Consider the following 18,595-nt stretch of genomic DNA (forward strand, 5'->3'; position numbering starts at 1 on the left):
TTTATAAAATGTGGAAGATGTGAACATGTCATAACAATTTATTATTTCTATGTGTGATTTAGGGCTAGGTATTACTAGGGCAGGGAATCAATTAAAGTGTTTAACTGGTTAATCACAAACTTTTAATCAATTAACTGACAATCAATCAAATATTTTTATTGCTAACTATTCATAACAACCGTAGTCTTGATAATTACATAGTATTAATTTATTTGAAACAAATTATGTTTTATTCATGTCATGTACCTATTTGCTAGATGTAAAACAAATATAGGAATAGGTTAAGAAATTAAGGCCACTCATTGCATCAATTTAATATGCTAAACATTTGTCAAATCCCTGAATTTTTTGACTTGGATCTTATAGTTTTTTAAAAACTCAGTTATTTTATATATACTGTAGGTTAGCTATTGATTTCTAAACTACTTTCAATTTTCATACTGTTGCTTGTGTGGTGTTGCTTGTTAAAGAACATGTGCCATGTAAGTTTAGTAGTCAACTAAATTTTAAGTCATCGAGTATTTTATAATGTATTCACATGTTAAGGGCCATTTACACAGATTTGAAGACCTTAAGAAAATGAGATCTGGTTAAAATTTTTGAGAGCAATCATGCAAATTGGTAGGTAGGTATTTCTAGCCAGGTAGAGGCCTCAGAAAAAATCACTTTGCTCGAAGGCCCATCATACTATTAAGACGGCTCGGTGACACCCAAAACATTAAAAAAGTAAATAAAAAATAGAAAAGTATATATTAAATGAATATAATTTGCCTGTGATCTTCAGACTTTTATTTTTGGAGATCATCTTTGGGGGAAACCTAGGATCTCATTATCCTAGGGGAGAGACTCCAGACCCCCCCCCCTTCCCAGTTAATGGAGGTTTTACTGTGGGACAGTTAAGCAAAACTATGCTGATGTCTTCTACAAGGTAAAAGGGAGTGTTATATCTAGTAGTAATTCAGGAAGGAATTTTTGGATAAAAATATTTTAAGGTGACTTTTTAGATATATAGAGATTAGAAAAAACTCGATAAAAAAATAACAATGATATTTGACTGAAAAACAGTTGAAAATATGTTATGGCCATATATATTGGTGAAATTTTTCTCTCCATTATAAGCAATCAAAATACCATTAACAAAGAATATGAAAACCAAGAGATGTAGTAATTTTTGTTAAATTGAAAATATATATTTTATTAGTGAGAAATGTGGAATACAGAAAAAAGGGGGAAGAAAAAAAAAATTACCAAGAGCCAAATGGCCCTTACTGGCAATCACAAATTACAATTTGATATGAATCATGTAATCATATAAATAAATAAATAAAAATATAAAAAAAATTAACGCAACATGTGTGAACAGAAAGGAAAAAAAAAACTAATCAGTATGAATTGATAGGTCATGGTGACCGCAGGCATGTGGTGATGATATTCCGATTGTAGAAAAAAAAGGAAAGTTCATTTATAATGTAAAGGAGGTCTAAATGTAGTAAGGGAGAAGAAGGAAGTTATAAGAGGGAAATTTTTACCCTAAAAAACTCTTCAATATTATTGAGAACAGGTTGCATTTTTTTCATTTTTTTAGGACTGATAATGAAGAATTGTCAATATTGATAAGGCAAAGAGTTATAGAATTAAGGGACAAGATATGAAAAATGTTTCTTACAAATCGTTTTATAGATTCTAGGGAGTAAATAGGTGGAGTTGTGATTCTTGCAGAAGAATTAAAGATGTTCAGAAGTAAAGAATGTTGTTTTTTAAATAAAACAACTATTGATTTGAAGAAATAGAGATGTCGAAGTGGTAATATATTTAGAGAATGGAAAAGTTATAGTGAGGGAGTACTATATAATCATTAGTTACCAGTCTTGTTAAGACCGCCAAGCTGCACCATGCGCCAAAACCCTCTCACTGCGTGGGAGTAGAGGACAGTTGCTGCCTTAGCATGAGGGAAAGAGCACGGACCTTCCGTCGCTTTCTTGAGTTGTTTGAATAGCATAAGAATAAAGTTGTTTAAGTTTTCAAAAGCCTTGTTGAGATACAGTCCACTTGCTAGAGCAGAGTCAAAACATTTTTTATCAACATCTTCGCCAGAGAAATTAAGATGGACCAGACAACACTTAACTGCACTCGCAGTGTGATCAAAAGGAGGATTACACGAGTTCAATCGGTATTACAAAACATCGATGAATCGAGTGAAGAAACTGATGTTGTGCTCTTACAACAATTAGTGAAAATTGAGGACATTCAAACGAGCATCTATGAACTCTTAGAGGGATATGCTGCCTTGCCCGCGGACGCACAACAAGATGATGTCTTCAACCAAATTGAGGAGATGGAGGCGAACGTAGATGTGCTAGAGGTACATTCAAAATGCTTAGTTTCAAAACTAAAAATCAAATCAGAAGATAATCAAGTCTCTCAACCTGCAACCGTAAAATTGCCAGAGATTCCTTTGCCGAGTTTTTCGGGAAATCCCGAAGAGTGGAGCTCATTCAAATCGGAGTTCAAATCTTTAATTATAGACAATGAATCATTGAATGAAGCTCATAAACTTCACTATCTTCACGTCTCGTTAAGAGGGGAAGCAAAACTTGTCAAAACAGTCGACGATACCTTCAACTCGCTTTTCGGAGAATTAGAGAAGCAATTTGAGAACTAAAGGTTCATTGCTGACACACATATCAACACTATTCTTAACCTTGAGAAAATACATCATGAATCAGCTAAAGAGCTTCGAAAAATGGTGAATGCTATCCTCAGACATCTCAGAGGGCTCAAACTTGTAAACCTTGAGATGAATAAGCTAACTGAGATACTGCTTGTTAATGCTATTTTGCCTAAGCTAGACCATGAGTTACACAAGCAGTACGAAATGTCGCTGAAAAACACTGAATTTCCCGAATGGGAAGAATTTGTTGACTTTTTGCAAAGAAGGAGTCAAGTGCTTGAAAATACTCAGCGAGTTTCCTATGGGGAATCTAAATTCGATGCATTTTCAAAACCTAAATTTCTGATAGCCAAAACAAATGCAAAACAAAATTCCTGCCCCATTTGCGGAGAGAATCACCCGATTTATAAGTGCAGAACTTTTCATAGCCTTTCTATTGAAGAGAGAATATACAAAGTAAAAAATAAAAAACTGTGTTTTAACTGTTTGGATTCCCATAGGGTAGTCGAGTGCAGCAGCGATAAAAGATGCCATAATAGTGGGAAGAAACATCTTTCGTTAATCCATAGAGAGGATGCACAACCACAAAAACCAAAACAAAATGAGCCCCCCACTGAAAGAAAAGAAATCGGGGCTTGTGAGACCAAGAAAGAGAAAACGACAGACTCGTGCCACATCTTCCAGTGTTGACAATTGTTTACATTTGAGCGACAAAAGGGGATGCATTCTGTTGTCAACAGCAATAGTTTACATTCAGAGGCCAGCTGGTAGTATGTTTCCAATATGGGCTTTACTCGACTCGGGCTCTCAAGTCAGTTTTATCAGCAATGAGGTGGCAGACTCTTTACAACTTCGGAGAGACACTGTAAACGTTCCTATTGCAGGACTGAATGACTCTATTCTGAACATAAAGAAAAAAGTATTAGCGCTAATCGCTAACCGCAAAGGGGACTATAGTGAAAAACTTGATCTTTTAGTTGTTCCAAAGATAACAGATTTAACGCCGTCAAAGTGTTTGGATTCAACCTGCGTTGAACTTCCTAGAAACTTGAGTTACGCGGATCCCAACTTCAATATTCCACAAAAAATAGACGCATTGCTGGGTGCAGAAATATTTTACGAGTTATTGGAGAACAACCAAATAAAATTGAAGAATGAGCCTATCATACTTCAAGCATCTGTGTTTGGTTGGATAGTAACAGGGACATTCCAGAATGTGGTAACCTACAACAATCTCCATTGCCATTTAACCAGTTATCGGGATGAGATTGAAAAGGGTTTGGAAAAGTTCTGAGAACTGGAGTCAATCGGGATAATGGACGATCCTAAATTCAAGGAAACCGACGAGGCCAAACAGTTGTTTGACAAAACAGTCTGTTTCAAAGACGGACGATATGAAGTTAGCCTACCATGGAAGAGAGATTGGATAGAGCTAAATGATAACTTTAGTGTCGCAGAGTAACGATTACAGAGCCTTCTCAAGAAAATGCGGTATGATCTGACTTTGTTTGCTCAGTACCGTGAAGTACTAGACAATTACTTGGATCAAGGGATTATAGAGAAAGTACCAGACATGAAGAACACTGATGTAAAACCAGTATACTACTTGCCACATCAAGCAGTATTTCGAGCAGAAAGCGTCACGACAAAAATTAGAATTGTATTCGATGCAAGCTCTCATAAACCAGGTGAACTGTCCTTAAATGACTGCCTTTGGACAGGTGTTAACTTAAACCTGAACATTTTTCATTTGTTGACGTACTTTCTCAACAATATCGCGTTTCTTGCAGATGTCGAGAAAGCATTTCAACAGATTTCTCTTGCAGAAAAAGAAAGAGATGCAGTGAGGTTTCTATTCATCAATGCAAGGTGCATCAGCGATCATGCCAACATGCAAGAGTTTCGATTCAAAAGAGTATTATTCAGCGTCGATGCCAGCCCATTCTTACTTGATGCTATGATCAAAACACACATAGAAAAACAATGCGACAACTATCCAGCTGCAACTGAAGTGCTCGACACCTGTGTTTACATCGATGATCTAGTGGAGAAGACAGCGTGGTAGAAGCATTGGGAGTCTCTCGTGAAACTAGAGAGATCATGAGAGGTGCCAACATGAATCTTCGTAAATGAATATCTAACAATCCTAGGCTGATTCATCTATGGAAGAAAGATTGATTTGATGTCTATCCTCAGCATACAGACTGCATCAACATGCACAGAGTTTTGGGAATTTCATGGGGTGCTTCTCATGATTATCTAGCCATGGATATCATGGACCTTGTGGAATTCCTGAAAAAAAACAAAAATACGAAACGCTTCTTATTGCAAACAGCAGGTAGAATCTTCGACCCCATTGGACTTCTTACCCACTACACGATTAGGCTGAAGTGTCTATTCCAAGAACTGTGGCTTCAAAAATTGCTATGAGACGATGAGCTTCCAGCGGATGTCAAGGAGAAATGGATTCAATGGTGTTCGGAACTTCCCCGCCTATCCGAACTACAAGTGCCGAGGATCATTCTCGATCTTTCTGAAGATGACTCAAATGAAATAGAAATTCATAGTTTTTCAGATGCTAGTCAAAAAGCCTACGGAGCAGCGGCGTACCTCAGAGTCCGGTTCAGGGACCATATTTCTGTGAACCTGATTGCTTCCAAAAGCAGAGTTGAAGAACTTTTTTCTACCCAGGTTGGAGTTACTCAGAGCGGCAAGATTGAGTTGCGAGATTGAGAAAGTCGTGACAAGGAAAAGACCATGTAAGACGTACTTCTATTCAGATTCACAGATCATGTTGCTGTAGATAAAGGGTTCAGTAAAAAGATGGAAACCATTCGTCGCAAACCGTGTGAACGAAATCCAAACTTTGACAGAAAAATACTGTTGGTTCCACTGCCCTGGGAAAGACAACCCAGCCGATTTGGTTACCAGAGGCATTAGTACTGACGCTCTTTTGCACAGTGACAGATGATGGACCTGACCGAGATTCTTGATGGGAGAAAATCTTGATTATGAGGACTCACCACCCGTGGTTACCAAACTGTTTGAAAGTTTCCAAAGAACTTTACTCCAAAGAACTTAAAAAAGATTTGCACAGTAATTTTGATGACACTAACTTTTCTTTGACTCTAACTACCAAGAGTTCTCTCATTGAATATATCACAATATTCAACGTATAGTTACGTCACAATATTACGTATATTGAGTTTTGTATTAAGATTTACCTATAATTTGAGATCTTGTGAAAAACGAGCAGCTAACTTGATGAGACAGGATATACAATTTTCTGAAAATCTCCTGATAAAAATCATTCAAGGGTTAGAGTTTAAGGAATAAATCGAAAGTCTTAAGAGGGGAGAGGCTCTAAAGGGTAACTCCAAGAGTTAGCTTCCTTGAACTGTTTCTTGGATGATGATGGTATTTTGAGAGTTGGTGGAAGACTTCAGAATTCCGATCTAAATGCCAACAGTAAATTTCTCATGTTATTGTCATTTAACCATCCTCTCACTATGATCATATTGAGATACTACCATTTAAAGTATTTGCATATTGGTGCACAGTCATTATTATATCATGTGAGACAAAGGTTTTGGCCAATCAATGGTAGAAATCGTTGTAGGAAGTTAGTATATGAGTGTCTTATTTGTTTCAAAAACAAGCCTGTACTGCAAACTCAACGTATGGTTAGTTTACCAAGCACTCAATGAAGTACTGCCAGGATCACCGAAGTGTTCCATGGCAACGATGGAAAGATAAGAGTTGTAAATATACGTTTGCCCAGTGGCAAAATTTTGAAAAGAAGTGTGAGAAATATTTATGTTTTACCTATTGAGTGAGAATTATTTTTGCATTTGTGTATAACATGTTCTAATGTACAACATGTTATACACAAATGTTGTAATGTTGTATTTGTATTGTATATTCATTTCATTCACTTATTCAGGACATTAATTTTTATTGCGTTATTCATTCTATTTTGAAAATTTTGTAATTGAAGATGTATAATTGAAATTATGTAATTTCAATCAGCGGGAGTGTTAAGACCGCCAAGCTGTACCATGCGCCAAAACCCTCCCATTTCGTGGGAGTAGAGGACAGTTGCTGCCTTAGCACGAGAAAAAGAGCACGGGCCTTCCATCGCTCTCTTGAATTGTTTAAATAACATAAGAATAAAGTTGTTCAAGTTTTCAAAATCCTTGTTGAGATACAGCCCACTTGCTAGAGCAGAGTCAAAACAAGTCTTATTATTCTTTTGTGAAAGTGATCAAAGGATATAAGTTAGTAACATAGTCACTGCCCCAGGCGGTTAGACCATACAGTAATTGAGAGTGAAAAAATAAGTAGTACAAAAATAAAAAGGAAAGAGTAATTGACATAAAATTTGAGGTGAAAAAATCTGTATACAAAATAAAGTTTGCTGTGAAGTTTTGTGATATGAGAATTCCATTTAAGGTTAGAGTCAACATAGACACCAAGATATTTGATAGAATGAACTTATTCAAGAGGATTACAATCACAATCATTAAGGGAGCAGTTAGAATCATGGAAAACAATTTCAATATATTATGTAGAGCAGTGTTTCTCAACCGCCGGGCCGTGAAATCAATAGTACCGGGCCTTGAGAATATATTCATTACTCTTTCATTTCTTAAAACATTTCCACAAATTGGTTTATTTCGCTATTATGGGACATATTCAAATTTTCAGTTTAAAAATCATACAAGGGAAAAGATGAGAAACCTTCCTTTAGTTGCAGAACAAAGGCTTCCAGCTGCAAATTATAGGAATTTGGAGAATCCTCCTTCCCCTATCACACTGAAAATCATTTGTTTTGTTGCAAGGCCCCAAGGAAGTTAAGCATGTGCTTCTGCCCCCCCCCCCCCGAACTATTATTCTTGATTGGTTTTTTTTTCTTTCCACAATTTTGAGTATCCATCGTCATGAAACCCGAACAATACAGAAGGGGAAAAAATTGTTTTCCCATATTCTTCGTTCCTCTTTTCCGAAAATATCCTACTGCTTCAGGGTCATCTGCTTCTGTTGACCTTCTTTATGAAGACAATAATGTCATGAGAAAACTCTGTATCTGTAGAATTCCTTGGAGACTGGAAAAACATCTGTGCTACTCGCCAGTGGCCAAGCCACATAACTTTAAAGGAAGGGGAATAATTGTGAGTGATCGGGAATTTCTGGGCAATAGAAAACCACCTTCGACAATTGGATTTGCTATTTATGACCAGTGGTAAAAACCTTGAGTAATCCTATTATAACGATGGAGTATGTAGTCACCTGCTCTCAGAAATGAGCAAAGTATTTTAGATATGCGTGGCAAACGTCAGAGACTAATCAGTGCTGTATACAGAAAAGATTGTGTTTTGAATCGATCATCAAGGTGCACATAAACTACTGGTGATAACGAATACTGTATTTTTTGCAAGAACACAGTGAATTACGTAACGGGAGTTTTCGTTTCAATTTTTTTCAGTGTCGTATTTTTTGTTTTTGTTCAAATGATAGGTTCACAAATCAAAATTTTTCAAATTTTAGAGTAGAAAAATTGTGTGATCAAGGTTTTGAAGTTTATTAAGTTACACAATTTTACATAATCATCTATCATGAATATACCAAAACATGTGTTTCACTCAAAATTGAACAATTTTCTTCTCTTCAGCTGACTTTTTTTGGTGAGTTACAATATGGACAAATTTTTTTATAATATTACTTTCTTTCTAGCTAAGATTAAATACAAAATTTGATTGTATAAAATATATTTCACACTAAATTATTAGAAGTGCTAATTAATAAATGCTGCGTTGATGTCAAATACACTCATGTCCATAAATTAAGGATAATTCAGAATCACACGGAAATCTAAAGTAAAAATTTCACCTGTAGAATTATCACACACATCTGCAAGAATGATATGCAAATTTCAGGAAGCCACCAGATGATGCCGATAGTACGTCACAATAACGAGAGTGTAAGAGGGGGTTATATAAGGAATGGTGGCAATAAAGGAAAATTGTTCACAAGAGTTCTGTAAGGCGCTCAGTGCCATAAGCGAATAGTTATGACACAGAGGACGCATGTGGATGATTTTTTACGTGGTAGAATTATCGGCCGCCTGGAATATGGGCGTACTCAGATGGAAGTATCCGAGGAACTTGGAATTGCCCAAGGTGTCATCTCTAGGCTTTGGCCACAGTTTCAAGGCAAACAGTGTACAGACGTTTGGGAGATATTGGTCTATATGCTCGCAGGCCTGTCAGATGTGTTCCGCTCACGGCAACTCACTGTTGGCAGCGATTAGCCTGGAGTAGACAACATGCAATGTGGACATCGTCACAGTGGGCTTGTGTGATGTTTTCCGACGAGTCCAGGTTTAGCCTGCAGTCTGATTCACGTCGGACTTTCATACGGAGAACGGCAGGTACCCGTTACCACCAAGACAACATCATTGAACGACACCGTTACGGTGGTGCAGCATTGTTCGTTTGGGGGGGAATTATACTGGGTTCCAGAACAGATCTGCATGTTCAAACCGGAACCATGAAAGCCCAAATTTATCGGGACATCATTCTGGAACAACATGTACGTTTGTTTAGGGGTGCCATGGGTGCAGAATTTGTGTTTATGGATGACAACGCCCGTCCTCACCGAGCAAGCATCGTAAACGAATGCCTTGAATCTGAGGATATAACCCGTATGGAATGGCCAGCATTCTCACCTGACTTGAATCCGATAGAGCATGTGTGGGACATGCTTGGCCGACGAGTTGCAGCCCGTCAACCACCTCCCTAATGTGTACCGGAACTTCGGAGAGCATTGCTTGCTGAGTGGAGTGATCTTCCCCAAGAACAGATCGATAATTTGATACTCAGCATGCCGAGGCATTGTACGGACTGTGTTTCATCGCATGGGAGACATACAATGTATTAACCATCATACCAACCATGTAATAGTAAGTTTTTGTAAAGGAGATGTTTTTTACAATTGCTCCAGGGAGCAAAAATCGTAGTTTTTATGAATGGTATCATACATACACCATCATTTTTGTTCTTTATCTTTTGTTTAATAAATGGGCTTTATGAATAAGTAACGTTTGTTTTGTTTCTGAACCTTTATTTGCCGGAGCTGGCATTATCCTTTATTTATGGACATGAGTGTAATTTAGACAAATAAATTTAGTTGTCCACTGTGAATGAAAACTTTGTATTTTTGCAAACTATGCTAAATTATTCTTTAAAATTTAATATTAAGATGTTTTGATTGATTTGCCATCAATTAAATTTTCTAATGAGGAAGATGTGCCGAAATGAAGAAAACATTGAGAGGCTGAACGTTGCTATATTTCCCGTATATACGGGCTCAAGATCTTCTGTAGGAGAGGGAGTGGTGCGTTGCACACTATATATTCATTAATAATTGTGGGGGGGGGGGGCTCAGCTCCCTTGTAAACTCTCACGTTTTTGTTTGACTTCTGCATGCGATTAATACAGTACCAAAAAGAAAAAAAAAATCTTATCAGTCCATAAGATAATGGATTCAATTCATAAATGGAAGACTCTTCTGACTTTAGACACTTCCGCTGGCCACCAAAATCCCCAGACATGAACATAATTGAACATATATACAAATACAACGCCACAACAGGCAAAATGCCCAACGAGGTGGCTGACAAAAAGATACCCATGAAAATATGGATGTCATATATTTCAAAAATACAGCAACCCAGTTAAAAATGCAATCAACACAAATTATAAACAATATATACACATGATTACATATTATACAACGCCCATAAAGAATACCCATGGTTGTCTTATTCTAAGAATGGATAGCCTCTCGATTTACCACAACATGTTTATCGTATTTCTTTTTAAACGTGTCATTTGTGTTACAATTTACTACCTCCGGGGGTAAGCTATTCCATTTATTAACAACCCTATTAGAGAAGAATTCCCTGCGACACCATAACCTTGCATTGTCCCTCACCAATCGATACTGGTGTCCCCTTGTAAAAGCAGTTGATTGGCTGTGTACTAAAAGTTCATGGTCCATCCTATCCATCTCATTGAAAATTTTGAACACTTCGATCATATCTCCTCGACACCTGCGTTCATTCAATGTAAACATATTCAAAAAATGAAGTCTCTGTTCATAACTCAAGCCCTGTGTACCAATAAGGACACGCGTAGCTCTTCTCTGCACCCCTTCAACCCCTTCTATCTGGGATGCCTTGCAACGTGCTGTTCAGAAGAGATCTCCACCCCCCTCTTACTCCTACGGATTTATGGACAGCCCTGCAGGATTCATGGTGTCAATTACCTCCAGCACTACTTCATACATTAGTTGAGTCCATGCCACGTCGTGTTGCGGCAGTTCTGCGTGCTCGCGGGGGCCCTACACGATATTAGGCAGGTGGACCAGTTTTTTTGGCTCTTCAGTGTATATTAGGTGGAGAACAAAGTTTGTGCCAGAAATGATAGGTAGCACCAGACAAGCTGTACTAATAGTGTTAGCATAATTATGATCATTTTGGAAATGTTAAAATACATTCTAGTAGTACACAAAATTTTGTTCATTGTTTGCAACTTTTAGGTGTAATACGGGATGCGTAAAATGTCTGTTGAAAAATCTAAAATTTGTCATATCATTTGGTTCCACTGAAAATCCAAACTTAGTACTTTCAGGGCTACAACCGTGATAAATTCCATCTTAAGAGAGCCCATTGTAAGTGACAGAACAAAAGGATACTGTTTCTACTATGGACATTCCCTCAAAAATCCAGTTGGAAATTGCCAGACGAAAGGGCAAAAAAGGTCGCCAGGTGCACACTGACCAGTGCCGTCTTAACGCATGGACCCACCCAGGCACGGCACGGGGGTCTCAAGGGAAGAGGGGCCTCAGAGAAATTAACCAGTTGAAATTTTTGAAAATTTGTCAGATAGGGCCTCAGAAAAATTACTTGGCCCAGGGGCCCATGATGCTCTTAAGACGGCCCTGACACTAACACACAAGGTGGTCATATTGTCTGTCAGGTGGGATCACTGTAGTATAATTTCTATGACTTTTCTCATCAAAGATATTTCTTGCTTTGTTTTTCTGTATCCTTTTTTCAAAACTAAATTTCTGTTAAGAAATTTTTTCTCCACCTAATATGTATTTGACATGAATGTCGCTCTCCACTTGTTAATACAAGATATACAGAAGACTGGATGTTGTGAAGATATTTATTATTTGAGATGTTAATTTTTTAAGGAAGGAAAAAACTCATCTGTGCCTCTACCAGGAGTCGAACCCGGGTCCCTCGGTTGCCGGACGAGTGCTCTGACCGCTAAGTTACAGAGGAGATAGAGATTTTCCTTCGCTAGAGCGTAAATATATGTATTGTAATTTGGGGTTACTAATTACATATATTGTAATTAGGGGTCATTCAAGTATGTATATTAAGTAAGTATTACATCAGATTGTTAGACCAATCTGACCCCCCTCCCTTGTCAGCAAAATTGTGTCAGCTCTGTCCCCTACCTTGTAATGCATATTGGCATTGGGATCAGGGATGCATGCAGGGGAGTGCATTAGGGGCTCATGCACCCCCCCCCCCCGATGATCAAAAATATTTTTTTTTTTTATGTAAAGAGTATATTTAAAAAAAATTAAAATTTCAGAAGGAAATACCTTTATACATGTTGTTATAATGAATTTCTGTTAATTTCAATGCTATCTGAAGGCTAAGAACAAAATTTCTTTTCAAGAAATTGATTGTGATTTACCCTCTAAGTCATGTATGCTAAACCCATGGCCTGTAGACCAAATGTGGCTCTTGGGGTTATCTGATGTTGCCGCCACCTCAAACCTAATTTTATAAAAATGAACTAAGCATCACATCTTAAGTTACCCCTGACACAATTCAAAAGCACTTAAGCGGTCCATGGAACATTTGGTGGGGTCACTTGAGTGACATGTGGCACAGTTTTAGAGCACTTAAGCAGCCCCCAATGCAGTTCTGCATCACTTAAGTAATCTGAGGCACATTCCCAGATTACTTAAGTGATCCACGGCACAGTTCCAGAGCGGCCTGCGACACATTTCTAGATCACTTGAAAGATCTGTAGAGCATTTAGAGATTATTAAAGTGGCTCTGTAGAGGACTTATCAATAGGAAGAATGTTAGTTCAGGTGCCCACAAACTAGCAAAAAGTTTTTCTCATTTCGGCACATGGATTAAGATGTCATTAAGAATATTTCATATTTTTATAAAGGGTGGTTGATGACATAAGCATCATTCAAACCCCCCTTTCTTCAAAAGTCAGGAAATCCGAAAGCCCCTCCCCCTTATTGATGCTGACGTAATACTTGAATAACCCTTTATTAAGCAGTGTATACTTTTTTAATGTAGAAATTCATGGATGAAATGCATAGAAGCTTTTTTGCTGTGAGTTATTTACTTTGAGATGTCTGGGCAAATGTGTGTTTGAGCATGAAAGCATCGCTGCCAAGTCTCCTGGATTTTCTGGGAGATTCCCAAATTTCTACTCTATCTCCCAGACTTCCGAAAAATTCTTTTATCTCCTGAATTTCACCTGTTATTGTAAAAAATCCCTACATTTAGAAAAAAATTATTCCCCAAGAATTTACCCAGAAAAAAACCGCTGCTTCATAAGTGTCATGTAAATTGTTGCCATTTTATCACAAAAAAACAAAATTGCAAAAAAATGAATTTTTGGGAAGAAAACGCAAAATTCGCGCCAATCTGCAAGTGTCAATCTGGCCTTTCAAAATCTAAAATTGGCACAATCGTGAGTATCTGCTTCATCCATATGTCCCATTTTGGGCCTGATGGAGATTTTTTGGTTTGCAAGATTTGATTTTTGAGAGGTAATTTAACCCAAGGACTTCAGTCTACTGGTTGGCCACGATTAGCAATATCTTGCACGGGGGGTCACGGTTTTTGTAATGGGAAAATATCCCATAAATTCCCCTTTTACTAATGAAAAATCCCTAAAATATTTTAAAAGATCCCTTTTACATTTATTTTTGTACAGAATTTTTGGATCCGTACAAAAACCTCCTGAATTCTCATTCTCCAAAGTTGGCAGCCATGTGAGAGCTACCATTTAAAACTTTCACTTATAAGTTACATTTTCTCTAACAAAATGAGCAAATGAAACATATAAGTCAAACAAAAAACTTCATCCAAGTTGAGAGAATACAACGATTAACCAACTTAGTAAGTTTCAGCTATTTATTGTGGCGGAGTTTCACCAACACTTGGCGTTAAAAGCAACTACACAGATTAAGCGTGCCAAGTTGCCAGAACAAGAAAAAATATACAGTTGTTGTGTGTCAGTGTATATAACATGTTGATGTGTTTTCGTGTGTGTGAATTTTTGTAAATAAATTCATGTTGTGATTGTTGACAAGTCGTCTTATAATTAAAGTGGAGTCAAATATGTGTTATTGACCAACACAGCCAGTCAGCGTCCCAAATTATCAGATGTCAGCTGCTAATACCTATGCCAATGTTTCATAGAAATTATATGTTATAGTAATCAATAACAAATTTTGAGATCTATTCATGTGTATATGAATTATTTCTTTATAAACAACTTCCTTTTTGCTTCACAAGTCAAACTTTTTCACAATGCAAATACAATACAGCTTCTTGAATTAAATCCTTTTCTCTTTCTTTTAAGGGTTCTCTTGTTTGTGTTATGGGGAAAGTGGGATGCGGAAAATCAATGTTACTTTCTGCTATTCTTGGAAACAGCAGAAAAAATGCAGGTGATATTCATCTGAGCATATCAGACTGGAGTAATGGTATTGGTCTAGTGTCCCAGCTTCCGTGGATACAGAAGACATCAATAAGAAACAACATATTATTTGGAAAAGAAATGAACAGTTGGAAATACTTTGAAGTTTTAGAAGCTTGTGCTCTCAATGATGACTTAAAGGTATACAAGTTATTAAGAACCAGTAATAAAAAGTCACAAAATCATATCTGCATGATCTTTGAACATGAATGACTCTATATGGACTATGTACAATGCAATAAAAGCAAGTCTGTGTGTGTGTCATTTTAACTTTGTCTGAATTTTCCAAAGCTCGGGGGGGGGGGGGTGAGACAGTCACTGGAAAATGACGAGCCTGAATAACAGCAAAAGATATCTCTTCAGTGGGCATTTTTCTCAGCCACTTTACTGAGCATTTTGTCTGTTGCAGCCTTTGTATTTGTATTTAAATGTTTAAATGTTGTTGATCCTAGAGATACACTTCCAATTGGAAAAAGTTCACAAATAACATGTAGTACTCAGATATGTTATATATTTATTAAATATTGTTGGCCCTGGGGCCTATACAAGAGGATGCGATTGAAAATGACAAAGATATTGTTTGATATTGGACAAAAGAATAGTGATAGTGGGGGATTTGACAATAGTGCTTGGGAGTTTGTTTCATTCACCAGTGGTATGAGGAAAGAAGCTGTATTTAAAGCAGTCACACACACAGTGGAAGCAAAAATAGGTTTTAATTTAATAAGTTTTAATGTCTCTCGCAGAACTTTAACACTAAAATAAGAGGGGTAATAGTACATATAAAGAGAAACAATTTTTGTGATGGAACCTAAGAAACTGAAGTGTTCCTTAACTAAATTAAATTTTCTGGATCTTAAATAGCTCTCAACTTCCTCCTTTCAACTACAAAATGTATGACCATCTAGGGAATAATATTACGCATCAGTCCTATTTCCTTTTTCCAGCTCATTTTCAGGAATTTCTCCAACAGAATTCTCAAGTTTTATCTGTTTTGATGGTGATGAACCCACAGGACACTTTGATCAGAAGGCATACATTCAGGTGATTCAATTTTCCTATCATCTACCCAGGGGCGGCGTGAGACCAAATGTTGGCCCATGCTGGCTTTTTGGCACCCTCTCCCAACTTATCCCCTTTCCCAACAATTTGTAACAAAAAAAAACCCTAAAACATTTTTCTTTGCCATTTCACCTTAAATTTAAAGCCCCTCTTAGAACAGATAAAAATCATTTTTCCCAAATTTTTTTTTGCCCTTTCATCTCAGATTTGGTGCCTTGCAACCACACAGGTCACATAGCCCGAAAAGAGCTGTTCCTGTTTCTATCCTTCTACCAGGCTCTCCTTAAACTTAGAAGTTCGCAGTGGAACAAAGATGATTCCCAAAGCTCATTCACAAAGATATTTCAAATCATAAGTATTTATTCAAACAATAATTATAATTTTTTTCTGATCTCAATTTCATATACAATCAGGCTTACTATGTGTTTGTACTATAAACTATCCTTTCTATTTTGTAGCGATGCTTTTTAGCAATAAGCAATTTATAATGTGTTAAAGCAATAACCTTATTGCCTTTATGAAAACAATACAAATGCCTACCTGTGTTCTGTGTTTTCAAAGCTCAGTTGAAACATATCGCCGACTCTGTACTTGTGAAGAATTGGTAACATCTTTCCCATTGTCTCTAAAACAGTTATACAAAAATGTCAAGCTGAAAAAGGAAAAATTTCTGTTCCAGTGTTTATTTTACTTGAGCAAGTTGTAATTTGTTTAACATTTTTATTCATATATTCAGTTAAATTTCCCTATGGAGGGTTGTGTAATACTGGTTAATCAACATATTTTTATACATTTCTTTTAATAAAGAAGATACAAAACAACTGCCATTGTCTGAGATATCTATTAATTTCAAATAGCAATTAGCAGTTACGAGAAGATAAGCATCATCACTACTGGAAACTGCATCTCTCCCCAACCTCTTTGATTGAAACATGCACACTTTTGGCATATAGAACAGCTCATGCACTGTTTGATGTCTTGATATATTCTCACCTAATACACATGTACTTGGGACCTTGCAGAGGTTTTTGCTACTCCCACAACCCCAACAAAGAATGATTATTTTCCTTTCCCTTTTCACCAGAAAATTACTTCCTGTCCTCATAGGTATGCTTATTTTGTCTACTATGGTTCAGCAGTCAGTCCACATTCTCTACCTTTGACATAAAAAGAAACACAACATCAAGACAGGAATGCTTTTGCTTCATAGCCATCTGTTCAAAATTGAATGCTGATAAAGAGACAAATTTTCCTGAAATGGTCTCCTCAGAATCAAACATTTTCCTGGAATTCAAAAGCTCTCTTGACAACACAACAGAAACTTCTATTTGTAATCGTTTTCTATACTCAAACAGTAATGGGTACTAAGAAAACAGATATTTTCTAGATATTATGCCAAGGTGAACTCAGAAACAGAGGCATAATATGCAGAAAATATTTGTTTCCTTAATATTTTGGATTGAGAAAAAAGCTGTCTATCAATAATGGGTACTCTTTTGTGAAATAAAAGAAAATAAAACACACCTACTAAAGAAGCGTCTCCTGACAGCAAATATTCTGCTTGAATGCACATGTGCATGAGGTTCCTTTGAATGTTGGTTGGCATCTGACGACTGTTGGTTGGTGCCAAAATTTTTGCTGACGACCAGCAGATTTTTAAAAATTGATCAATTCAATTATGATTGAAGCCATTATCTGCAATGGACAGCATATGAAACTTGCATTACAAAGGTTGATGATTGAATTCCCCACTCAAGCTACTCAAAATATTTTTTTTTCTTCCTTCCGTCTTTGTTTCTTGATGTTCTTAAGTTTATTTTTCTTCATTGTAATTTTTTTTAAACCATTGCACAACTTAAATGCGGTTCATTCTTCATTCTAGCATGTAACTAAATTTAGATTCACTTTTAATAGTGGACATATAGGAATGTCAATCCGAAGGTTGATGGTTTGAACCACTGCAAGGTGCACAGAGTTATGCTGGTTATTTCAAAATTGCAAACATGGCAAGCCAATCCATTTCTTGGTTATTGGTTCATAATCAAAGTAGTTTCACTAGGAAACAAAATATAAAATTTGCATTTCGGCAAGTCGCTGCATTTAATGTGTGTCAATATCATTATTTGTGTGTATCATTATTGCCGTCATGACAAAATAAAAGTACAATCATTAATTTCTCATGAATTCTTAGCTACATATCGAAAAACCCTGCTAACCAAGCATTCAATAATAAGTTGCCATTTCATTTGGAGAAATTGCTTCTTCAACTTTGCATATGCACATTGTGATAGATGGCTTATTGTCCCGAGTTTCTCGTCCTACTAAGGCTGCTCTTCGGCTGTGTTGTCCATGCTTGACCCACACCATAACTGAATGATTGGTGACTATCATAAATGTTTTACTTGTAAACTATTCCTTTAAATTTTGACGCAACCAAGCCATGACTAGGCTTTGCAACTCATAAATTCCACATTTTTTTTTTGTTACAGGTAATAATGCTGTACTTGTATACGCAAGGGTCTCTCTACCTGATGTAAGATTACACCTAACCCATTTCCATTCACATCAGTAAAGTTTTTCAATGGATATTCTGCCTGGAGAGTTCCTAAAACTGGAGCATGAGTTAAACAGTTTTCAGATTTTCAATTACTATAGTGAATTTAATCCGCATTACATGGCTCTCACAAGGGTGAGGCTGACAGGGCTTGGGAGGATTCTCTTCATTTTTTGTTTTTTCCAACTATAAATTAATTATAAAGGGACCTGTGAAAGTCTAGTCTGGGGGGGGGAGCTGCTCTAGGGTGTGGGGTCCACAACACATTACCTGAAGTTTGAATAATTCTTCTTCAATTTTCACTTTCTCACCTTTCTATACAATATCATTCTCAGTTTTGTCAAAAGCATTTGCAATGTAACATATTTTGAATCCCTTAATATTGTTTTCTGGACATAAGTGTTCTCATGTTTGTGTTTTAAAATTCATTATAGATAGCAATTGCAATGATGTGTTTTTTATTATCTCAACTATTGGTGAGGAAGGGTATAA

General features: G+C 36.7%; 1 protein-coding gene across 1 annotated transcript in view; it reads left to right on the plus strand.

The window, feature by feature from the left end:
* The window catches only part of LOC149073030 (ATP-binding cassette sub-family C member 10), a 142,003-nt gene that overhangs the window by 14,394 nt on the left and 109,014 nt on the right, over positions 1-18,595 (plus strand). The window contains exon 5 of the mRNA XM_089246106.1: positions 14,371-14,628. Coding sequence (XP_089102232.1) covers positions 14,371-14,628 — 258 coding nt within the window. The remainder of the gene's footprint in view (positions 1-14,370; positions 14,629-18,595) is intronic.

This window comes from Pholcus phalangioides, unplaced genomic scaffold (assembly GCF_987345545.1).
Source record: "Pholcus phalangioides strain wild (caught in Gottingen) unplaced genomic scaffold, Ppha-v1.0 ptg000017l_1, whole genome shotgun sequence".
NCBI lineage: Eukaryota > Metazoa > Arthropoda > Arachnida > Araneae > Pholcidae > Pholcus > Pholcus phalangioides.